The sequence below is a fragment of the Xiphophorus maculatus genome, chromosome 22 (assembly GCF_002775205.1).
Source record: "Xiphophorus maculatus strain JP 163 A chromosome 22, X_maculatus-5.0-male, whole genome shotgun sequence".
In the NCBI taxonomy this organism is placed as follows: domain Eukaryota; kingdom Metazoa; phylum Chordata; class Actinopteri; order Cyprinodontiformes; family Poeciliidae; genus Xiphophorus; species Xiphophorus maculatus.
The window spans coordinates 25,465,788-25,490,768 of record NC_036464.1 but is presented as its reverse complement, the minus strand read 5'-3'; the positions used below and the strand labels follow the sequence as shown (position 1 = coordinate 25,490,768).

Below are 24,981 nucleotides of genomic sequence, written 5' to 3'. Positions count from 1 at the left end.
AACCACAAATTTATTCAAAATGTAGCAAACTGTTTTATTTAGCTAAATCAAAACTAATGAAAAACACTGGATCTCTGGAGACAAAATCATTTTTTTTTCTCTTCTGCTGAAAATGTTTTGGATTTGCAATCAAAAATGCACCAATAAATTAACCAAGCAAAAGTACCTGAAAATATACAATAAAGAGCTTTATTAAAGTAATAATTTACTCGGTAACAGACTTGAATTTAAAGCTTCTCCTACTAACGTGCATTTTACTAAAAATGATCTTTCCACATGGCAGCATTCAGGGAATCACTCATCAATCAGCAAGGGTGGGTAAAATGAAGGAATACTGGAAGGTTTCCAGAAATTCCTATTTAGTTTAAAAAGAAAAATCTATGAAGTAACAATGACTTTCTGCAAATAGCGGAGCTAAAGTTCATGAAGTAATCTCTTAGTAACATTCAAATGATGAAGTTAAACTGTAAACTGTTTAACAAATGTTAAAAGGGAGACTTGGGTTTAAAAACAGCAGTAAACAGTCACAACGGCAAGCTGCTCTTTGAAACGAATAGGACCAGCACAGTAAACGCAGACTGGAAATATAAACAAAAATAAAACACAAATAAATTAATACAACACAGAAAGAAACATTTGGCAAATTGTCCCCTAAATGAGGATAAATATGAGTGAGAGTTCTTTGAGCAAAAAGAGGTTAAATTTCATTGTTTACTGAGTTTCTGAACTAAAATCCAACAACTTTCTCTAAATATGTACAATCACAGTACATCCTCTTTCACTTCCAGTGTTGTGTATTAAGACGTCATACAATAATGTTTACAAGTCTCTAAAAAATTGTTTTAAAACCTGTAGAAATGCATTAAAAACACAAAAAAACAACACAGAATTGAAGAATGTAATCATTAATGATGCCAAACTGGAAAAAAAGAAAAGAAAATCTTGTATGACAAATGAAAGCTTGACTACAAACTCTGCTGCTTCCACAAGATCAGAGAGAAAGAAGCAGCCATGACGCCCCAATTGATTAACTGATTATTATTGGGAGAATTGCCTTAAGAATATGGATTTTGAGTGTTTTCTGCTCTGGAACAAAGGTTTGTGTAAAGACCAATGAGGAGAGAAATCAGCAATTTCCTTAGAGTTGATATATTTGAGGAAATAGCTGTATTAGACTCATTTTGGAGCTCATCTACATATCAAAGGCTTCTGGACTCAGACGTGAGGCAACCAGTCTGAACTGGGCCTGAACTGGGTCAACATGACAAAACACAGCAGTATGAAACAGAAAAGAAGCAATGTGGTCCACCGGTCCAGTCAAAGTCAAGACCTGGTCGAAAAGCTTAAATATTTTTTAATTGATCTTATGCAATATTCTAACTCTCTAAGACTCTGCACTCAAGCGATTTTTCATCTGTAATCATAAAAGATGACAAGGATTGAAACATTTCTCTCCATGTTTAATTAATCCATAAGAATTTAAGTCTCTGAAATGAACGTAAACTTTCCTGACAAAGTTCTAATTTTCTGAGATTTATCTATAAAATGCCAAATTATGTTTAGGTCAACTTGAAAACAATAATAAAACTCATTTGACCCTCAGGGTGAAGTAAGAGAACCCTAAAAGTTTCTTCCTAAGCCAAATCAAGAAACATAAAAAAAAAATCTATTGCTCATTTTATTATGAAATAATGTAGAAAATAAGTTATTTCAGCAGAATTAAATCAAAGGCATGCATTTGTCTTAAACATAATCCTAAATAGTGGATGCATTAATGTTAATGGCCTTAACTTTCCACATGGAGTCACTGCAGTTCACTAAACCTAAAGGTTTCATTAAATAGACTAAATGAGTTATGATAAACTGCATCATAACAGGTCTGAGATCAAATCCTGTGTGGATCGTTAAAACTGATGGGTCAGAACCAGTTGTATCATCAACTCTTCAGTATTCTACAACTTTAAACCTAAAATGATTTTAATGTGGAAATCTTCAAATAGCCTAAATGAAAGATGGAGATTTGATTTCCCAGAAAGCATCACTGACAGGATCAATAATCAGCATGAATCTTCACTTTCCACCCATGTCATAAACCTAAAATCACATTTCCCCCAACCAGAGTTACTTTAGCCAATCCTGTTGGAACAAAGCATGCTCTTCAGCGTTGTGTTGCCATGGAAGCCATCTGTCATGGCTGCTCTTCATTTGGTTCGTCTCAGTGCTCTCTATGTTGCTGGAGGTTCTTCATTCTGGCTCTGGTCCAGCTCCTTCTCTTCTTCTTTAACAGCTTCATCCTCCTTCTTCTCCTCCTCTTCCTCGTCCTGCCGATTCTCCTCCGGTACGTTCTCCTTCTCTTCCTCAGATTCCCTGTCATCCTGACCCAGGTCTTCCTCAGCTGTGGAGAAGATGTATTCAGTGAGATGAAATAAACTAATTGTTTATCTGTTAGTCACCATGAGAATTTCTTTTGTTTCCTGTTGGCAAAAGGTGAACAGGAAGTGATGAAGAGCGTACCCAAACCACCCTCCATCCAAACCAGCTGTTCTCTGTACAAAAGGATCAAATAAAACCCAAAAAATGTGTCATAACACAGTGGAAACATTTCATTACTTCATTGCTTTGACACATTTGGTAAATGAAGACACAGGAGTTGTTCTAAAATTAATATTTACATAAAATAAGATTCACAAATCAAACATCAAAATGTTGATGGTACTGAAAAAAGTAAAATAGGGATGGGGTTTGGTTTGCGAAACTTTAATTGGAACATCAAAATGCTTACATCTGTTTGTAATACATCGCAGCAACCACTAGAGGGTGGTAGCTGACAACGCACCAGCTACTGACAAATTGGTGGATTATTTTGTGGCTTTAGCAATTTTGTAAGTTTTCTTTTACTGTATCGATTTTATAAAGTTTGATTATTTGCTAAAGGCTTCAACATCAACTTTTAGTTTTCCGGTTTGTGTCCTCCCCCCCTCAAACAACTCATGGATAAATCTCTGTTGTAAAGAAAAGAACAGAATGAAGGACATTAGGAAGCACAAGAATGTAAAGTAGGTTTACTTTACATTCTTGGAAAAAAAGGAAAAAGACAGGATGAAGTGAAGAAGTGAGAAAGGAAGGAAATGAGCTGGAATATAAAATATGAAAAAAATTCCTTTATTCTACTTAAGAAAGTAAGAAGAAGCTTACTTTCTTAAGGGAAGAAGTGAATGACAGCCAAAAAAGACCATTGGGAAGAAAGGAAGGAGATGAGAATGAAGAAAGGCCAGAAGGAAAAGTGGGAGGAAAGCAAGAAGAAAATGACACAGGAAAGGAAGGAAGGACAGAAAGGACACATGGAGATAATGTAGTTAGGGGACCAAGATAGAAAGGACAAGAGGAAGTAAAAAAAGACAAGCATAAAGAAGACAGTCCTGTAAAAAGCAGAAGCTTTAACTAATGGTATAATGACAGGTGTGACAATAAAATCACTTTAAATAGATGCAAAGTGTCTTTAAAACATCACAAAAAAATAAAAAAAGGATGAAAACAAACATAGGACTAAAGCTTGAATGGGTTCAGGTAAAACCTACATCTGTCTTCAATTCATCCGACCCATGAATGGGTGAAAAAAAAGAACAGCTATCACATAAACTTTCATCTTTGTACTTCGGGTCACCCCTTTGTCTTCTCCTGTTCAAATGTCTGTTATTCTTGGTACCTCCACTGGGGGCAGCGGTGTCCTCCGCGTCCATGTCGAAGCAAAGCGACGGTCCAGGAGAGCACGGATCCGCTCTCAGCCTCCTTTCATAGCTGAACTCAGGGAGTCTGGGAGCCTGAGGTCGAGTCTTCCTGGCCGGGTTCAGGAAGTAGCAGTACGCGCAACGGAATGCTGATGGGAGACGTCGGAAAACGGGAAGCGAGATTTAACAACTGCAAACGAGACGTGACCAATTCAGTGGGTGATTTTGATCTTACCAAGATATTCAAATTCTTCTTTCAAAGCCATGCCGTTATGAGAGAAACACTGCTGGCAGATCAGGGCATATCTGCAACAATGTTCCAGAAGATTTAATGCATGGTCAGTTCATTGGAATTAGTTATTTTTTTAATGCAATGTTCCGAAGGAACAAACTGAAAGCTGCCAACAAAACTAGGCAGTACAGAATTTGTTATTACTCACAAATGAAGACAGTGTTAGAAGTTTCTTTTCTGACTTTAAATTGCACAAACATACCTGATGACTATTCTTCTCAGATCGTATCTAAATTGGCTGGTTATTTATCAAATTCTTTCTTTTAAGCACAATCTACAAATGTCAAAGAGGGCTGAGTTCAGCTCAATTACTGAAACTTAGTTCACGCTTTAATTTTCCATTCAAATAAAATATTTTTATTTGGGTCATTTTCTACTGGAACACCCAGTTGAGCTCATGTTCCAACTATTTAACTCTTGATCTGAGGAAAAGTTAAGAGAATTTGGATGTAGTTGCTCCAACTGATTGATGACCTCAAACACATCAAAACCAGTTTTGAAACATAGTTTCTGAAATTTTGCAGGCAACTCAAACATCTGTAGACTATACTTAAAATTTAGTTCTGTACTAACGTTACGTTCACACAGCAGGCAAATGTGACTCAAGTCAGATTTATTCAACTTTTTCATGACTGTCTGAATGGCCCAATGCAATCTTTTCAACCTTCAAAAAAATCTAATCAGTGCCACTTCCACATGTGGAACTGAATCAGATATGTATTCAATAGTTTTCATAGTTAGACTGCATTCTGAACGGTCATGCTGGATTATATCCAACATTTATGTCATTGATATTAGACATAATTCTGCACAACAAGAAGTCATATGCTGTAAATCTAGATGTAAATAATGGCTGAAAATTATGATTATGAACTTATGAAAGAAGTCTGTGCCAGTGCAGCACATCACAATCCCACCACTCTCATCTCTGGCAACACATCCAAAATGACTTCTCTACAGAAGCTGCAGTCAACACTCCACAGAAAGTCATAGCTAAATGCTAGGCTTTCGTTTTGTTAGCTTCTTTTGCCTTGTTTCGATTTTGTGACAGTACTGCTGGCTCCCAATAGTGAATAAGCTTTAAAATCCATCCATAGATGGCGTCATCCATTGTTATTTCTGTAAACAGTCATCATTTTTTCTTCTGCGCTTGAAGATCACTTTGGGGTTGTATAAACCGTTTACACAGAAGTTAGACTGCAGTCATAGAATGAACCCTCGAAAAATAAAATAAAAATTGGATTTCAGCAAAACAATGGGAATTGAGAATTAGCACCTGCTGTGTTAATGTAGCTTAAGACTGCAACCATTTTAAATGAGCCCTGAGATTTTAAAACAGTCTCCTGTCTCCTATGTTTTCACAAGAAAACAGCTTGTTTTTTTGTAGGATTTCTATATGAATTTGATTAAGACAGCAATGGCGGAGCTTCATAAGTAGTTTATGTTGGAGAGTACAAGTTCCAAACCTCATCTATTATAGGCTCAAAGTCAATAATGGGTCTTCTACCTTTTCTCTGGTCCGTCTCCCACCAGATACTCGATGACTCGGTCAACTGTTCCTCTTTCTCTGGGCAGAATAGGTCTTGGTAATGGAGGACCAGGGGAGTACATGCCTCCAACCAAACAGACCAAATGCACAGAAATAATTACAGCAAAATCCAAACATACAACTTTTATACATAAACTAATGTTACAGAACACATAACGCAAAACCCCCCACACTCCCAAAAAGAGAAAACTGAATATTCTATATTTTTTGTCACTTGGCTTCAGAAAGTGAAACTCGTACATAAAGGTCCTGCAGATGCAATATTCTCCAGTTCACGGGAACCTACCTACACCTCTAATCGGGGTGCAGGGTGTCCTCTCCACAGCTCCCTGGAGCATAGAAGTGCTGGGGGTGGATTTATCTGGAGGTCCTCCTGGAGCTGACAGAGAATCAATATCTGATGGAAAAGTAAAAGCTGACAAAAGACACTCAAAAAGTAGAAGAACTCAGTTAAAGTTGAATGAGTTGTTCATTCCAGTAGCCCTTGACTTAACTTTTCTTATGCGATCTGCAATTCCTAGAACCTCAAAGGTGTGATGTTGGTCAGAGATTCAAGTTCTCATAGACAGCTACATAAATCTGACATGATTAGTAGCTAAGGTAGCAGCATCAAGAATTTCAGCAGACTACAACAGTTCACAATCCTGATCTTCCAGGCCAAGGCGAGGCACCTGGCCATGCTGCAGCAATATGTGGATCGTCCTACTGAGCTACAGTATAGCGTACACTAGATGAGTGCTATGGTATTGTTATAGATGGTTTATATGCAAACAACGTAGGAAAACATCCTCTCACCCACAGGTCCCATCTGAGGCCGTGTTCCTGGAGAGAGAGTCATTCCCGTGACATCCGAGGAGCCCATCGGTCTCATACCCCTTTGACGAATTTCTGCTGAAAAGACACAACTTTATTTTATAACTATAGCTAGAACTAGCTGGTTGGTTCTTGCTAGCTAGAGCTATAGCTAGAACCAACCATCTCTAGCTATAGCTCATTTTTCCACAAACAGCCAACAGCATAGCGCTGACTGCCGTACCTTGACCAGGTCTGGGAGTTAGCTGAGGACCCACCGGTGTCGACTCCAGTCCCTACAAAATAAACATAAGTAAAATACAAACAAAAACATGGCAGCAGGTATGTAAGAGTCCAAGATCTCTTCACTTACACGTCTGTTTTTAGCTTCAGGATCAAAGCGTTCGAGGATGAGTTTGGCCGTCTTGTACGTCTCTGTTTCCATCACTTCCTCCAGCTGAACACAGAAAACCAGAGGAAACTTCGGTTGTAGGTCAGAAAATAAATGACATTCGGAATAAAAACATTCAATAACCCAAAAGGTTTATTAAATGAAACCAACCAAGTATTAGAGATATTGGCGTGGCAACACTCACTGAAAACGATGACTAAAATATCATTTCATTAATCAACGTGAAGCGTACACAACTTACAATTTTTTTCCTGGCAGCTTTCAGATCTTCAAGTTTATCATCTAAAAGAAGAACAAGAATAATTTCAGTTAAGTTTTTCACTGACTGAATATCTGCCATGTTTAGTGAAATGGATGTGAATGTCCCACTGACGTTTCCACACAATGCATGGATAGAATCAGAATGAAGTTAAATCCATGTCAGCTTCATTAATGAAAACATATCAGTCGCAAAACTAGCAAAAGTCTAAGTGACAAAATACTTATTCCAAGAAGCTCTTTTCACTCTTTAATATGAAACTGAATAATCATAATACATCTAAGTCGCAAATGACTCAATGATTAAACTATTAATAATTACATCAATATGAAGTAGGAAAAACAAGTAATACGTTTCCCCAACTACATAGCATGGAGAGGTCTGGAATTTTTATCATCGGTACACCTCAACTTATTGTATGAAATACAGATTTCATGCAATAAAATGCAAATTACTTAAAAATCAGACAATGTCATTCTCTGGATTATTTTCAAATCTCTCTCACAGTTGAGGTGTACCTGCTATGAAAATAACAGAACTCTCCATTCTTTGGAAGTGAGGAAACATGAAACACTAGCAGCGTATCCAATACTTATTTTCCCCCACCGTACGCATAACGAGGCAAACAATATATTACGTCACTAGCTGCGTTTTCATTACAAATGTGCACAAAACCTTGTCTATATTTAAAACTGTTGAAAAACATTTGCAGTGTTTCCATTAAATAATTATTTAAAATTACACTTGAATAAGTTTGTTCATGCAACGTCATTTAAAAACATACTGTGTTACCATTGTTAAACAACTTCCTGTCTTCTTTTTTGTCGTTTGCACCTGAGGCAACGAGGAGTGCACCGATTGCAGTTTTTTTGGCCGGTCACAGATTACCAATCTTTTAAGAAGCCTTATCTGCCGATTCCGATTTTGGCCAATACCAATTTTTTTTATGTTGCTCAACATAGCAAGAAAGCTGTTGAGTTGGCAACAGTGGGATAACTACTATTAACTGTAAACATGTCGAAGTGCACCCACATGACCTGGTGGGCCAAAATGCAGGAAATCAGCTTGCCGAGAAATTGGTGCACCCCCAACGGCAACATCAGACTATTGATCATGTGACTAGTGTTGCAAAAAAAGTGTTTCTATTGCCGCTTTGCTAAATAAACCAGTTTTAATACAGCCAAAAAAACACCTAATCCTAATCTCAAAACTTTTCATCAAAAAACAAGTTGTTTTTTTTGATTTATGTGTTTTTATTAAGCAAATTTATTTTCAAAATGTCAAATTATATTGTCAATGGAAATGCAGCTGCTGGTTTATAAAAGGAAAGAAACCTCAGAAGACTGACTGAGAACTTACGGTTTCTCTCAGTAAGTTTGGAAAACAGGAAAAGCAGCAGCTTCCTGATGAACCACACACTGGAAAAGATGGAAACAAGACATTAAGACAGAGGTTAGTGTTTCACTCAACATTTTCAAACTCGTCTGTTGGGGCTCTTGCCTCAGTTTTTATTGCCTTGTTAAATTCATAAACTCCAATCGAACCAAATCAGAAAACACGGTATAGGACAAATCTAAAATACCAACAGGACACAGTGATATTTAAAAGACTGTTTGGATTGGTAATGAAAACCAAGACTCACAGTATGGGGTATATAAAGAAAGGCAGGGCCATGGCTAGTCTCTGTAGCCATTCATCAGGTAGGTAGAGACAGTAAACGGTGAAAGAAGTGAACAGGTAAAGCACAGATGAGTAAAGAAGCAAGCGACCGACCCAGAGCTGCAGACAGATAGAAGCACATCATTCAGGTCCAAGAACAAACAACTAAGGGTTACTCATGTTCGATGGTTTTCTGCCTTTACTTTTTGTAATCGCTGATTTTTGCCTCTGAACTCCTCCAACTTCTTAATCTCCTATAGAAGACAATAATATTAGAAACTTAATTTGGTGGAAAATAATACAAGATTCATTTTCTAGAGGTTATTCTAGTCAGATTGCAAACGTAGTTGAATATGAAGCTTGTGTTAAGTTCTAGACAATCCAGAATTCATCACAAATGCGACTTTACTGAGTCCAATAGAACTAACCTTCTCCAGGTTCTCCAGCTCCTCTACTGTGGTTTGTTTGGTCTGAAATGAGAATAAATGCCAGCTTCATTAAATCATTCATTTATGAATCTTTCAGTAACATCTAAATAAAGCAAATGTATTGGCAAAATTCATATTTTTGCCTGAATGTAAATAACAACATTGTGCATCTGTACAGCTGTTCATCTATCTCCACCTTTAATCTTGATATTCATAATTGAATAAACTCTTGACAACAACACAAAGCAGATGATTAACAACATTGTACAAATATTTGACACATCACAGTTTTTCCTCATACTGTGGGTTTCTAAATATGTACACTGTGGTTTTGTCGCAGTGTATTTGTGAATCACATTTTTTGTACAACTTAGTACATGTTTAATGTTCCTTGACAAAAGGATTTTGCTCATTGATATCATACGTCTAAACTAGGGTAGCAATGAGAAATCCACTGCTGATTTTCAGCTTTAGCAACCCCAGTGCATTAAGGGTTGCTAAAGCTGAAAATCAGCAGTGGATTTCTCATTGCTAGGGTTGCTAAACAAAGTTTTCCATAAATTCAACATTTTGCAGACACTCTGCTCTACTTTTCCAAGTCTAATTCCACACTCCCTTCCTCACCCTTCCTAACATGTTTTTCTGAGATTACATCTTCGTGCACATGTAATTTTCTTAAATTAAAACAGTGACAAAATCCCCCACATTAGTGCCAAATCTTCTCTATCTAAAGTTAGCAGTTTATCTATTTCTGTCGACAAATTCTCTTTTTCTCCCTTCCTTCAGGTCAAACAACAGTCTTGTGTATGGCAGTCGCTAATAAACAAAAAGGACTCAATTTTAGCAGTTTGGCCTCAGTGTTGAAAATCAAGTCCAAGAAAGCACAAAAAAGGTTGACGAATCTATTTAAAATGTAAATATTTCCTGTTTGCTGAAACAAACATTAAGAAAAACTCGCTGAATTTGCATATAAAGCTTTTAATTTCAAGGAATAAACAAAGAAACTAATATTTACAGATATTAAGGCTAACTTTGTCTAATGCCAATATGAAGTCATTTTAACTTTGTGTTACGTTATTGCGACAACAGTGGCAATGGTGGTAGGTGTTCGTCCTGTAATCAGGACAATCCAATAGCTTGCCAATGTCAGCATGTGAATGTGTGAATGACTGAAAGTAGTCTAAAGCACTTTGGGGTCCTCGGAATTTAATAAAACACAATACAAGTACATGCTATTTACCATTTATTAGTCAATCCCTGATCTACAGTGACCACTCCCTTAAACACAACTACTATTCTACTGAGGTATGAATAGTGGAGGTTTGAACAAAGAAACAATCAGAAGCCAAGAAAGCCTGGGCTCTTGGCCATGATGGATGGTAACTACGTAGATGAATGAACGAATCATTACCACTACCTCCAATGTCACTGTCAGTTATATGATGATATTGCTGAGACACAGTTGTCATCTTCTTAGTGGTACAAGATGTTTAGGTTCAGAAAAATCCAATCTTCCAAGTTAGACTAACATTTTTTTAACGATTTGCATACCTTCCATCGAGATATTAACGCTCCCATAACTGTGACAGAGACAGAGGCCTCCTCTGGTTCACTAACGTTTCAGGTTCACTGAAAAACAGAAAGGTTTCAGGTTTTATGCATTTAAAGGAAAAAAACACAATCTTAACAGTTGTAGCTTTTTATTTAGCTAATGGTAAACTGCACATGTAAGCTTCCATGACGCCAAGATTAAGAAAGCCTCCTGTACGACTTTCTGTATTTAACCTGTATTTAAGTTCCTTTTACAAGGTTTTGAAAATACAACACACACATTGGCCTGGACAAACACACAGCAGGGTAAGGGTGATATCATTAAGACAAATTTGGACATCTGGACGTGTTTACAAAGACAGTCTTGTGGAAGTTACATGATTTCAAATTACAGAACGGCCAAGCTACCAACTGCAGGGTCTACAGGTGAAAAGAGCCTCAATAATTAACCAGAAAATATCAGTTTGTTATGCTACATAACTGTATAATATTTCCAAATCAGTACTGGGAAACTACAAGTAAATTCAGTGAGTATTTATTCTATGTTTTCCACCTTTGTATTGAAATTCAAATCTTAAATAAATTGATAAAATTGTTCCACCTTTGATCATCTATGTGTTACCTAGGTATTTGATGTTTTACTGTGAGAATCTCATTGCAGCCTTTGCTCATTTTAAACTCCATCTACAATATCAGACATACTGAGGTTGAAGCGATTCTAAAATTATTATTTCCATCAGTCTTGAGGAAAAAGTTCTACATAATGTGCTTCACCTGGATTAGAACCATAAAGTGGTTACTATAAACAAAACCCCACACACCCTGATGTTTTCTAATAAATATGCCAAACATATTCCCTCGTGACCTAAATGAGTCTTGTACTAATTTGCTCTCTTTGTATCAATATTATTTTTGACTTCCAAGACGATTCCAAAAACAGTAACGGGACATAAACGTCATATTCATAATGCAGCAGTAGTCTCTTGATTTTACACATAAAAATACCATGTAATAACGAAACGGAACACTTTTCGCAGGTATATTGGTGATTGGTACTTCACCTCCAGCAGCCGAGAAACAAAATCATAACAGAAGAGTCAATGGTGACTGGTGATGGAGGCTAGCTAAACCAATAGCATGCTAACGCCACCGCAACACAACACTTCGCAATTTTATCTGGTCTTTCTGAGCCATACTTACATCCAGCCTTGTGGAAGTGTTTATTTCCGTTTTCTTAAAGAGGCGAAATATCGCGACATAACCTCATTTAACTGACACAACAAAACCATCAGATTGGATGGGCCGCGTAGTAATTGTACGTCACTTCCGCCTCTCAGTTTGAGAGGCGGAGGTGACGTAAACTCTTGACAACAACACAAAGCAGATGATTAACAACATTGTACAAATATTTGACGCATCACATACTGTGGGTTTCCAAATATGTACACTGTGGTTTCGTCGCAGTGTATTTGTGAATCACATTTTTTGTACAACTTAGTACATGTTTAATGTTCCTTGACAAAAGGATTTTGCTCATTGATATCATACGTCTAAACTAGGGTAGCAATGAAAAATCCACTGCTGATTTTCAGCTTTAGCAACCCCAGTGCATTAAGGTTTGCTAAAGCTGAAAATCAGCAGTGGATTTCTCATTGCTAAGGTTGCTAAACAAAGTTTTCCATAAATTCAACATTTTGCAGACACTCTGCTCTACTTTTCCAAGTCTAATTCCACACTCCCTTCCTCACCCTTCCTAACATGTTTTTCTGAGATTACATCTTTGTGCACATGTAATTTTCTTAAATTAAAACAGTGACAAAATCCTTCACATTAGTGCCAAATCTTCTCTATCTAAAGTTAGCAGTTTATCTATTTCTGTCGACAAATTCTCTTTTTCTCCCTTCCTTCAGGTCAAACAACAGTCTTGTGTATGGCAGTCGCTAATAAACAAAAAGGACTCAATTTTAGCAGTTTGGCCTCAGTGTTGAAAATCAAGTCCAAGAAAGCACAAAAAAGGTTGACGAATCTCAGTTTGAGAGGCGGAAGTGGTATATATATATTTATATATATATATATGTGTGTGTGTGTGTGTGTGTGTGTGTGTGTGTGTGTGTGTGTGTGTGTGTGTGACGGGTATTAGATAAGATTAACGAATTAAATTCTTGCTAAATTATGTTTCATAATTGTTTTTTGGCGCCCCCTGCTGGTTGTCCATAAATACGAAGGGAAACCGAAAATTCCACACAGTTTGTCTTGTGCGAAATCCTGTTCCCCAGCTAATTCTGTTCGCCCTGTGAAAATCTGTTCCCCTGTGAAAATCTGTTCCCCTGTGAAAATCTGTTCCCCTGTGAAAATCCCCTGTGTCGGGAGCGCGCATTACAGCCAGAGAGGCGGATCTGACCATTTTCACGGCGCTTCTGATCGATTTCTCGGTAAAAACAATTCAGTTAATCATGTCAAGCTTGTAACATTTAGTTTAATCGGCAGCTATTGTTTACAAAATTGTAAAAATAATTAAATAAACGAGGTCTTTTTACGCTGTTTTGTGTTATTTTAAACGCCAAGAGAATCGGTCTTTTTCCAACTTTTGTCACTTCCGCCTGACAGAAATAAAAGTCAGTCACCAAAACACAGTTTTCCAACACGTAGTGTGTATTTATAATTTTTCATTGCTGATATAAGAGGATGGAAGCTGGCCGAAAGCATGGCACAAAAATTAAGACTTCCTGAAAAGACGAGAGTGTGGACTTTCTGGTAAATCCCATTATAATGTAAAATATGACAGATTACAGTAGTAAGGAAATTTCTAGTATACTACAGGGTATCACACATAACATTTTTTGAGAATTTGGCAACAGTTGCTCTTTATTCCCAAAAGTTATGGGAGGAGGAGAGTAGAGAATGGATATTTCAGCTGCCTAAAATAAACAGTTCCCCCTCAATAACATGGGAACAAATTAATTCACCAACAAGTCTTTAACTCTGTTTATTCCTTTCATCATCAACAATAAATCAAGTAAGTTTGAAAACATTTGCTCTGTATTTGCCAGAGTTATGGGGGGAGGAGGAGAGAAAATAGATATTTCAGCTGCCTGAAATAAACCGTTCCCCCTCAATAACATGGGAACAAATTAATTTACCAACAAGTCTTTAACTGTGTTTATTCCTTTCATCATCAACAATAAATCATGTTAGTTTGGTAGCATTTGCTCATTATTTGACAAAGTTATGAGGGGGGAACCATATATTTTAGCCACCTGAAATAAACTGTTCCCCCTCCAAAACACAGGAACAAATTAATTTACCAACAAGTCTTTAACTCTGTTTATTGCTCTTATCATCAACAACAAATCTTGTAAGTTTGAAAACATTTAATCATTATTTGCCAAACTTGTGAGGGGGGAACCTTATATTTTAGCCACCTGAAATTCAAATAGGCTGAACACATGATTGCGAACACAAAACACCTGCACTAATTAAACGAGGTGGAAGGGGAGGCCAGAAGGAGAACAACAAAAACACATTTCCTGACAAATAAATAAATAAATGTGTAGGTTATTTAAAATGTAATGTTTGTTATTGTTTATTACACAAAAGTTAGTCTTTATTGCTTTCTTTGATTACCAAATATATTAGGGTGTGTGAGAGAATGTGTCAATGACAGGTACAACTTCTTTGTTGCTGAAATGTGTTATACAAATATGATTCTCCTTCTCGACCCCTAAGCCAAGGCGTTTTAGTCAGAAGCAACCAATCAGAGCCAAGAGGAGGGTCTTAGCGCTGTCAATCAAGCCTGTGATCTCAGATTATCTTGTAATCTGCGACCCTGTATGGATGATGTATTCACCATTAGCTTTCACACTTAACACTGCAAAACTTGTTTGTAATTATATAAACTTGTGGTAAGGGAGACAAGAATATGTTTAGATATGAGTGATCATTTTTAGAATTTGATATAGAAGAAGCAAAATTAATTGTAAATCAAGAATAATTCATAAACATGGTCAGATGTTTAAGTTTAATGCCCAAATTTACGCTTTGGGAGGATTAAACTACACATTTTAGGGTTAGGTTAAGTGAAGAATCTTGGGTTTGGTTAGGGTAAGTGAAGAACCTTGGGTGAGGTTAAGGTAAGTGAAGAAACTTGGGTTTGGGTTATAAGGGTAGGGTAGGGTTAGGGGCCGGCCCGCCCCGTCCGCGGGGGCCCGGAACGAAAGTCGCTCGCTCGCTCGCTCGCTCCGGGCTACGGCTCGGACGGGCGCCACCCCCCCCCCACCCCCCTCCCTACCTACACCGGTCACACCCGCCTTACCAGGGGAACGAACGAGGCAGGAACAGAAAAATACTCTAAGTGTCGACCGGACTCAGTGCAAATTCTTGACTCGTCGACGGCCGCCTTCCCAGGGGCACGGAGCTGAGAAAATGTCTAAGTGTCGACCGGACTTAGTGCAAATTCTTGACTCGACGACGGCCGCCTTCCCAGGGGCACGAACCTCCGGGCCTTGCGTGCTGGAGGGTCCAGTCCGAGTTAGGGGTGCTTAACAGTGGGATGTCCCGGTCCGGAGGGGGCGTGAGGTTCCAGGACTTCCAGGGCAGGGCACCTGCGCGGGCGGCCGTATCCGCAGCACCTCACCGTCCTCGGCCTCGAGGCTCCGGAGGACCCCGGTGATTTTGGACCTCCATAAATTTTTTTAAAAACGCATTTCCCCGGGGGAAGCCGCATATTGCCGGAAAGGCCAGAGTCCGGAGAATCCTCTGGTGTGGTCGTTTGGCTTCTGGGACGCCCGCAGGAGGAATTAAAAATCAAAAACCCAAACTGCTCAAAGGGTTCGAAAAGGCACTTTCCCGGGGACCAGGGTTAGTGCAGGTTCGGTCCGCAAATGCGGTTTCCCCGGTTCATAGATGCCCGAAATCAGGATCAATAAGCACAGAATAATGCACTGATCACGCCTGTATCACTCCCATCATCCTGGGATAAAATAAAAATTTCGGACTTCCAGGGCAGGACACATGCGCAGGCGGCCGTATCCGCAGCACCTCACTGTCCTGGGACTCGAGGCTCAGGAGGCCCTGGTGATTTTTGACTTCCATAAAAATCATTAAAAATGCATTTCCCCGGGGAAAGCCATATATTGCCGGAAAGGCCAGAGTCTGGAGAATACTCTGGTGTGGTCGTTTGGCTTGTGGGACGCCCGCAGGCGGAATTAAAAATCGAAAACCATAATTGGTCAAAACGGTCAAAAAGGCACTTTCCCGGGGACCAGGGGGCTCGAAAGTAGGATCAATAAGCCCAGATTAACGGCCTGATCACGGCCGTATCACTCCCATCATCCTGGGATAAAGTTGAATTTTCGGACTTCCAGAGGGGGTCACATGTAGCAGGCAGTCGTATCCGCAGCACCTCACTGTCCTCGGCCTCGGGGCTCCGGAGGCCCCGGTGATTTTCGACCTCCATAAATTTTTTTAAAAATGCATTTCCCCGGGGAAAGCCGTATATTGCCGGAAAGGCCAGAGTCTGGAGAATCCTCTGGTGTGGTCGTTTTGGTTCTGGGGCGTCCGCAGGAGGAATTAAAAATCATAAACCGTAATTGGTCAAAGCGGTCAAAAATGCACTTTCCCGGGGACCAGGACGTTAGAAACCAGGATCAATAAGCCAAGAATAATGCACTGAACACGCCTATGTGACTCCCGTATTCCTGGGATAAAGTAAAATTTTCGGACGGCTGGCCACACTTAGTACACTGTCATAGCTCAATTATATCTGCCTTACCAGAGGCACAGAGCCGAAAAATTTCTAAGTGTGGGCCTCCAAAGCATTGCCCATCCATTTTTCAATGGCTTGACGGATAGATAGGATTTTGTGACCTTATGGAGAAAAACCCCACCGGCGGGTTTACAGGAGAGAGTTTGAAAAGAGAACTTGGAGCGAAAAATGACAAAGTGTTTTGATCCAGAGCGGTTTTAGGGGTCTTTTGGAGCTCAGATAAGGCCGATTCAGGCCCCTTTTTCGGCTTTTTCCAGCATTTTAAGCCGTTTTTCCAGATTTTCTCTCTGGTTCTCTGGATCTCCGAGACAGTAACGCTGTGGGCTCTGGCCGCTCCGGTGAGTGTCCTCGGTCCTTCTGATGGGCCTGGCGCCTCTCTGGGTCGGTTCTGAGCTCCGTGGAAGCGAGGAAGCACAGTCAAAGGCGGACCGCAGCTCAGGCCGAAGACGGTGCGCTGTGAGCGGCTTCAAAGCTGTTCCAGCTTACGCTGGAGGTCTGAGCTCCAGGTTTGACCTTTCCATGCACAACACGAATGTACACCGGACCGAACAGCACTCGTGGCTTGCCATGGAGGGCCCCCGTCGGCCCCGGCACTCCGTGTCGGCGCTTCGACGGACGGTTCCTCCAGCCTTGCGAGCTCGCCTCCAGGCCCGGGCACGGGTGTTTCGGGGCTGTGCGCCCCGCCCTCAGTCCCAGCCCGCGGCCGTCCTGTCGGTAGCGAGACCGAGACGCCCCGTCTTTCCCAGCGGTTCTACACTGTCGGCCCGCTGCGGGCAGGGCAGGGTGGCGCGCGTCCTCCGCTCGGAGCCCAGAGCGCGCCTCCTGCCCCCCCGAAGCAGCGGTGCCCGCAGAAGGTCATGTGATTTCTCAAACCCTGTCTCTCCGTCGCCCTTATAAGTTCCCGGATGTAGGGCAGCGGCGAAGCTGCGTTGCTTAAGGCTCTCCCCTGGACGCAGCCCGCTGTTTCTTCGCAGCGGCACTGGGGCGACCCAGACGTAGCCCGCTGTTCCACCAGCGGCACTGGGGCATCCTGGATGTGCCAGCTCAGCGCTGCCCGCCCTCCCATTCAGGGAAACGAATAGGGGATCTCCCTGGTTGATCCTGCCAGTAGCATATGCTTGTCTCAAAGATTAAGCCATGCAAGTCCCGGTACAGTGAAACTGCGAATGGCTCATTAAATCAGTCATGGTTCCTTTGATCGCTCGACCATTACTTGGATAACTGTGGCAATTCTAGAGCTAATACATGCAAACGAGCGCTGACCCGGCCCCCCCTTCTCCTCCTCGGGGTGGGGGGGGGGCCGCCGGGGATGCGTGCATTTATCAGACCCAAAACCCATGCGGGGTGCGGCTCTCCCTCTCTCTCCCTCACGGGGGTGGGTGGGGCCCGCGCCCCGGCCCGCTTTGGTGACTCTAGATAACCTGGGGCCGATCGCTGGCCCTCCGTGGCGGCGACGTCTCATTCGAATGTCTGCCCTATCAACTTTCGATGGTACGCTACGTGCCTACCATGGTGACCACGGGTAACGGGGAATCAGGGTTCGATTCCGGAGAGGGAGCCTGAGAAACGGCAACTACATCCAAGGAAGGCAACGAGAGTCAGCCCTCTATCCCGGAGAGGGGGCCTGAGAAATGGCAACCACATCCAAGGAAGGCATCGATAGTCGGCCTCCGGGGCCTCCGGGGCCTCCCTCCCTCCCCTGCTGGAACTATGCCCTACCAGGGGCATGAGACGCACTCCGGATCATGGCCTAAGACCCGGCCCTCCGGCCCTCTGGTGCGGAGGTGGCGTGCTGCCCGGCATACACGGACCAGCAGCTGGCCTGGCCATGCAGGGCCTCCCCCACCCGCAGCTGCTTGTCTCTGCCTTACCAGGGGCACGAGACGCACTCCGGATCATGGCCTAAGTCCCGGCCCTCTGGTGCGGAGGTGGCGTGCTGCCCGGCATACACGGACCAGCAGCCGGCCTGGCCATCCAGGGCCTCCCCCACGCACAGGGAGCCACCCTCCCCCCACCCGCAGCTGCTTGACTCTGCCTTACCAGGGGCACGAGCCTCCGGGCTGTGCGTGCTAGTGGGCCCAGTCCGTGTAGGGAGTGCTTAAGTGTGGGTGCACCGGATCGGAGGGAGGGTAAGGTTCCCTGGTTGAAAAGGCTGGCTGTTCAGAAGCCGGCTTTCGTAACTCAGTTTCTGGCTGTAACAGCTGTATTTGACCCGTGCAGGCCTTCCAGCCTGGTTGTGTGCTGACCTCCAGGCCTGGATGTGTCCAGGGGTCATAAGCAGAGGTCACAGCGAGCTTGCAGTGCTCCATTTAAGGCTACTTCATAAGCTGAGGGCCCCTTCCAAGCCTGGAGCTTTGCAGAGGTTAAATGCAGGTGTTGTAGCCAGCTTGCAGTGCTCCATTTAAGGCTACTTCATAAGCTAAGGGCCCCTGTAGTCCCTCCAGCCTGGTTGTGTGCTTCCATCCAGGCCTGGAGCTGTCCAGGGGTCATAAGCAGAGGTCACAGCCAGCTTGCAGTGCTCCATTTAAGGCTACTTCATAAGCTGAGGGCCCCTTCCAAGCCTGGAGCTTTGCAGAGGTTAAATGCAGGTGTTGTAGCCAGCTTGCAGTGCTCCATTTAAGGCTACTTCATAAGCTAAGGGCCCCTGTAGTCCCTCCAGCCTGGTTGTGTGCTGACCTCCAGGCCTGGATGTCTCCAGGGGTCAACTGCAGGTGTTGTAGCCAGCTTTCAGTGCTCACTATAAGGCTACTTCATAAGCTAAGGGCCCCTTCCAAGCCTGGAGCTTTGCAGAGGTTAAATGCAGGTGTTGTAGCCAGCTTGCAGTGCTCCATTTAAGGCTACTTCATAAGCTAAGGGCCCCTGTAGTCCCTCCAGCCTGGTTGTGTGCTTCCATCCAGGCCTGGAGCTGTCCAGGGGTCATAAGCAGAGGTCACAGCCAGCTTGCAGTGCTCCATTTAAGGCTACTTCATAAGCTGAGGGCCCCTTCCAAGCCTGGAGCTTTGCAGAGGTTAAATGCAGGTGTTGTAGCCAGCTTGCAGTGCTCCATTTAAGGCTACTTCATAAGCTAAGGGCCCCTGTAGTCCCTCCAGCCTGGTTGTGTGCTTCCATCCAGGCCTGGAGCTGTCCAGGGGTCATAAGCAGAGGTCACAGCCAGCTTGCAGTGCTCCATTTAAGGCTACTTCATAAGCTGAGGGCCCCTTCCAAGCCTGGAGCTTTGCAGAGGTTAAATGCAGGTGTTGTAGCCAGCTTTTAGTGCTCCATTTAAGGCTACTTCATAAGCTAAGGGCCCCTGTAGTCCCTCCAGCTTGGTTGTGTGCTGACCTCCAGGCCTGGATGTCTCCAGGGGTCAACTGCAGGTGTTGTAGCCAGCTTTCAGTGCTCACTATAAGGCTACTTCATAAGCTAAGGGCCCCTTCCAAGCCTGGAGCTTTGCAGAGGTTAAATGCAGGTGTTGTAGCCAGCTTGCAGTGCTCCATTTAAGGCTACTTCATAAGCTAAGGGCCCCTGTAGTCCCTCCAGCCTGGTTGTGTGCTTCCATCCAGGCCTGGAGCTGTCCAGGGGTCATAAGCAGAGGTCACAGCCAGCTTGCAGTGCTCCATTTAAGGCTACTTCATAAGCTGAGGGCCCCTTCCAAGCCTGGAGCTTTGCAGAGGTTAAATGCAGGTGTTGTAGCCAGCTTTTAGTGCTCCATTTAAGGCTACTTCATAAGCTAAAGGCCCCTTTATTCCCTCCAGCCTGGTTGTGTGCTGACCTCCAGGCCTGGATGTCTCCAGGGGTCAACTGCAGGTGTTGTAGCCAGCTTTTAGTGCTCACTATGAGGCTACTTCATAAGCTAAAGGCCCCTTTATCCCCTCCAGCCTGGTTGTGTGCTGACCTCCAGGCCTGGATGTCTCCAGGGGTCAATTGCAGGTGTTGTAGCCAGCTTTTAGTGCTCACTATGAGGCTACTTCATAAGCTAAAGGCCCCTGTATTCCCTCCAGCCTGGTTGTGTGCTGACCTCCAGGCCTGGATGTCTCCAGGGGTCAACTGCAGGTGTTGTAGCCAGCTTAGGGATAGGGTTAGGGTTAGGGTTAGGGTTAGGGTTAGGGTAAGGGTTAGGGTTAGGGTTAGGATATAGGATGAGGGTTAGGGGCCGGCCCGCCCCGTCCGCGGGGGGGCCCGGCGGAACGAAAGTCGCTCGCTCGCTCGCTCGGGGCTACGGCTCGGACGGGCACCCTCCCTCCCACCCCCTCCTTACACCGCCTTCCCAGGGGCACGGAGCCGAGAAAACGTCTAAGTGTCGACGGGACTCGGTGCAAATTTCTCGACTCGAAGACCGGCCGCCTTCCCAGGGGCACGGAGCCGAGAAAACGTCTAAGTGTCGACGGGACTCAGTGCAAGTTTCTCGACTCGAAGACCGGCCGCCTTCCCAGGGGCACGGAGCCGAGAAAACGTCTAAGTGTCGACGGGACTCAGTGCAAATTTCTCGACTCGAAGACCGGCCGCCTTCCCAGGGGCACGGAGCCGAGAAAATGTCTAAGTGTCGACGGGACTTAGTGCAAATTTCTCGACTCGAAGACCGGCCGCCTTCCCAGGGGCACGGAGCTCCGGGCCTTGCGTGCTGGAGGGTCCAGTCCGAGTTAGGGGTGCTTAACAGTGGGATGCCGCGGTCCGGAGGGGGCGTGAGGTTCCAGGACTTCCAGGACTTCCAGGGCAGGGCACCTGCGCGGGCGGCCGTATCCGCAGCACCTCACCGTCCTCGGCCTCGAGGCTCCGGAGGACCCCGGTGATTTTCGACCTCCATAAATTTTTTCAAAAACGCATTCCCCCGGGGGAAGCCGCATATTGCCGGAAAGGCCAGAGTCCGGAGTAGCCTCTGGTGTGGTCGTTTGGCCTCTGAGACGTCCGTAGGCGGAATTAAAAATCAAAAACCATAATTGGTCAAAACGGTAAAAAAGGCACTTTCCCGGGGGCCAGGGGGTTCAAGACCAGGATCAATAAGCCCAGCACAATGCCCTGATCACGCCTATGTGACTCCCATCATCCTGGGATAAAGTTGAATTTTCGGACTTCCAGAGGGGGTCACATGCAGCAGGCGGCCGTATCCGCAGCACCTCACTGTCCTCGGCCTCGAGCTCCCGATGCCCCGGTGATTTTCGACCTCCATAAATTTTTTCAAAAACGCATTTCCCCGGGGGAAGCCGCATATTGCCGGAAAGGCCAGAGTCCGGAGAGTAGCCTGGTGTGGTCGTTTGGCCTCTGGGACGTCCGTAGGCGGAATTAAAAATCGAAAACCATAATTGGTCAAAACGGTCAAAAAGGCACTTTCCCGGGGGCCAGGGGGTTCAAGACCAGGATCAATAAGCCCAGCACAATGCCCTGATCACGCCTATGTGACTCCCATCATCCTGGGATAAAGTTGAATTTTCGGACTTCCAGAGGGGGTCACATGCAGCAGGCGGCCGTATCCGCAGCACCTCACTGTCCTCGGCCTCGAGCTCCCGATGCCCCGGTGATTTTCGACCTCCATAAATTTTTTCAAAAACGCATTTCCCCGGGGGAAGCCGCATATTGCCGGAAAGGCCAGAGTCCGGAGAGTAGCCTGGTGTGGTCGTTTGGCCTCTGGGACGTCCGTAGGCGGAATTAAAAATCGAAAACCATAATTGGTCAAAACGGTCAAAAAGGCACTTTCCCGGGGGCCAGGGGGTTCAAGACCAGGATCAATAAGCCCAGCACAATGCCCTGATCACGCCTATGTGACTCCCATCATCCTGGGATAAAGTTGAATTTTCGGACTTCCAGAGGGGGTCCCTCAAGCAGGCGGCCGTATCCGCAGCACCTCACTGTCCTCGGCCTCGAGCTCCCGATGCCCCGGTGATTTTCGACCTCCATAAATTTTTTTAAAAACGCATTTCCCCGGGGAAAGCCGTATATTGCCGGAAAGGCCAGAGTCCGGAGAGTAGCCTGGTGTGGTCGTTTGGCCTCTGAGACGTCCGTAGGCGGAATTAAAAATCAAAAACCCAAACTGCTCAAAGGGTTCGAAAAGGCACTTTCCCGGGGACCAGGGGGCTCGAAAGTAGGATCAATAAGCCCAGCACGATGCCCTGATCACGCCTATGTTACTCCCGTGTTCCTGGGAAAAAGTAAAAATTTCGGACTTCCAGAGGAGGGCACCTGCGCAGGCGGCCGTATCCGCAGCACCTCACTGTCGTCGGCCTCGGGGCTCCGGAGGCCCCGGTGATTTTCGACCTCCATAAATTTTTTTAAAAACGCATTTCCCCGGGGCAAGCCGCATATTGCCGGAAAGGCCAGAGTCCGGAGAATCCTCTGGTGTGGTCGGTTGGCCTCTGGGACGTCCGTAGGCGGAATTATAAGTCGAAAACCATAATTGGTCAAAACGGTCAAAAATGCATATTTTCGGCCAAAATCAACCATGGGCCGACAGCCCGCGGTCCAGAGAAGGGCCCTGTGCGGCGGAGTCGTCTCTAAACGGTTCACAGAAGCCGTGATAACCGTCGAAAGTTTGGCGGACCTCCAAACCATTGCCCATCCCCGCTAAAATCGGGGCTTCACCAAGGCTTCGGCAATAGACGGGATTTCGAGACCTTACGGAGAAAAATCCCACCGGCGGGATTATAGGAGAGAGTTGGAAAAGAGGACTTTGAGCGAAAAATGACAAAGTGTTTTGATCCAGAGAGGTTTTAGGGGTCTTTTGGAGCTCAGATAAGGCCGATTCAGACCCCTTTTTCGGCTTTTTCCAGCATTTTAAGCCGTTTTTCCAGATTTTCTCTCCGCTTCTCTGGATCTCTGTGGTGGGCTCTGGACGGTGCGGTGAGAGCCCAGACAGGTTCCGTGGGAGTTCCAGAGCGTAGAGAAGGCTCCTTATTGAACTTTTTTTCGGCTTTTTCCAGCATTTTAAGCCGTTTTTCCACAATGTCTCTCTGGCTTTGTGGATCACTGGGGCGGTACAGGAGTGGGCTCGGGCCGGTCCGGTGAGTGTCCCAGGCCCATCTGATGGGCCTGGAGCCTGTCTGGGTCGGTTCTGAGCTCCGTGGAAGCGAGAAAGCACGGGCAAAGGTGAGCCGGGCTGAGGCCGAAGACGGTGCTCTGTGGACGGCTTCGCAGCGGTCCCAGGTGCTGGCTGGAGCTCCTAGCCCTGGCCGTGGGCTCCGGCCGGTCCGGTGAGCGTCCTCGGTCCATCTGATGGACCGGTGGCCTCTCTGGTTCGGTTGTGAGCTGCGTGAAAGCTCGGTGGAGGACGGGCAGGGCAAAGGCTGCAGACGGTGCTCTGTGGACGGCTTCGCAGCGGTCCCAGGTGCTGGCTGGAGCTCCTAGCCCTGGCCGTGGGCTCCGGCCGGTCCGGTGAGCGTCCTCGGTCCATCTGATGGACCGGTGGCCTCTCTGGTTCGGTTGTGAGCTCCGTGGAAGCGAGAAAGCACAGGCAAAGGTGAGCCGGGCTGAGGCCGAAGACGGTGCTCTCTGGGCGGCTTCGCAGCGGTCCCAGGTGCCCGTTGGAAGTCTGAGCTCTGGCTTTTGGGCTCCGGCCGGTCCGGTGAGCGTCCTCGGTCCATCTGATGGACCGGTGGCCTCTCTGGTTCGGTTGTGAGCTGCGTGAAAGCTCGGTGGAGGAGGACGGGCAGGGCAAAGGCTGCAGACGGTGCTCTGTGGACGGCTTCGCAGCGGTCCCAGGTGCTGGCTGGAGCTCCTAGCCCTGGCCGTGGGCTCCGGCCGGTCCGGTGAGCGTCCTCGGTCCATCTGATGGACCGGTGGCCTCTCTGGTTCGGTTGTGAGCTCCGTGGAAGCGAGAAAGCACAGGCAAAGGTGAGCCGGGCTGAGGCCGAAGACGGTGCTCTCTGGGCGGCTTCGCAGCGGTCCCAGGTGCCCGTTGGAAGTCTGAGCTCTGGCTTTTGGGCTCCGGCCGGTCCGGTGAGCGTCCTCGGTCCATCTGATGGACCGGTGGCCTCTCTGGTTCGGTTGTGAGCTGCGTGAAAGCTCGGTGGAGGACGGGCAGGGCAAAGGCTGCAGACGGTGCTCTGTGGACGGCTTCGCAGCGGTCCCAGGTGCTGGCTGGAGCTCCTAGCCCTGGCCGTGGGCTCCGGCCGGTCCGGTGAGTGTCCTAGCCCCATCTGATGGGGCCGTGGCCTCTCCGGGTCGGTTGGGAGCTACGTGGAAGCCCGGACTTGCGGTGTGCACGTGGCCGGTGTTTCCTCCGGTTCCCTCGGGAAGCTGGAGGTCCACCGGTTCGCGGGCACCCTGCTTCGGTTGCGTGGAAGCCCGGACTTGCGGTGTGCACGTGGCCGGTGTTTCCTCCGGTTCCCTCGGGAAGCTGGAGGTGCACCGGTTCTCGGGCACCCTGCTTCGGTTGCGTGGAAGCCCGGACTTGCGGTGTGCACGTGGCCGGTGTTTCCTCCGGTTCCCTCGGGAAGCTGGAGGTCCACCGGTTCTCGGGCACCCTGCTTCGGTTGCGTGGAAGCCCGGACTTGCGGTGTGCACGTGGCCGGTGTTTCCTCCGGTTCCCTCGGGAAGCTGGAGATGCACCGGTTCTCGGGCACCCTGCTTCGGACCGTC

General features: G+C 45.6%; 2 protein-coding genes across 5 annotated transcripts in view; both read right to left on the bottom strand.

Moving 5' to 3' along the window:
* Positions 1–175: 175 nt before the first annotated feature.
* On the bottom strand, positions 176–12,000 carry LOC102236793 (endoplasmic reticulum junction formation protein lunapark-B-like). 4 transcript variants are annotated; one of them, XM_023327505.1, is made up of 15 exons: positions 11,871–12,000; positions 10,671–10,748; positions 9,120–9,161; positions 8,895–8,945; positions 8,675–8,811; positions 8,392–8,450; positions 7,015–7,055; positions 6,735–6,818; positions 6,606–6,657; positions 6,365–6,460; positions 5,856–5,948; positions 5,528–5,639; positions 3,964–4,034; positions 3,707–3,877; positions 176–2,395 (listed from the first exon to the last, which is right to left on the bottom strand). In XM_023327505.1, exons 2-15 carry the CDS (start codon positions 10,695–10,697, stop codon positions 2,226–2,228), a joined length of 1,206 nt encoding a protein of 401 aa, XP_023183273.1. In that variant the 5' UTR covers positions 10,698–10,748; positions 11,871–12,000; the 3' UTR covers positions 176–2,225. The 4 variants fall into 4 exon arrangements, with proteins under 4 accessions (XP_023183273.1, XP_005812835.1, XP_023183274.1 ...); XM_005812778.2 differs by having other exon boundaries at positions 5,528–5,633; XM_023327506.1 differs by having other exon boundaries at positions 6,365–6,457.
* Positions 12,001–22,597: 10,597 nt separating this feature from the next.
* The window catches only part of LOC111606693, a 4,963-nt gene continuing 2,579 nt past the window's right edge, over positions 22,598–24,981 (bottom strand). The window contains exon 4 of the mRNA XM_023327837.1: positions 22,598–22,945. The gene's annotated coding sequence lies outside the window, so the exon portion shown is untranslated. The remainder of the gene's footprint in view (positions 22,946–24,981) is intronic.

Excerpts from the sequence above, each read along its gene's own strand:
- LOC102236793 (XM_023327505.1), bottom strand. The coding sequence starts at position 10,697 with ATGGGAGCGTTAATATCTCGATGGAAG. Across the intron at positions 6,461-6,605 it reads AACTCCCAGACCTGGTCAAG|CAGAAATTCGTCAAAGGGGT; the intron begins GTACGGCAGTCA and ends GTGTCTTTTCAG. Across the intron at positions 4,035-5,527 it reads GGAGACGGACCAGAGAAAAG|ATATGCCCTGATCTGCCAGC; the intron begins GTAGAAGACCCA and ends ACATTGTTGCAG.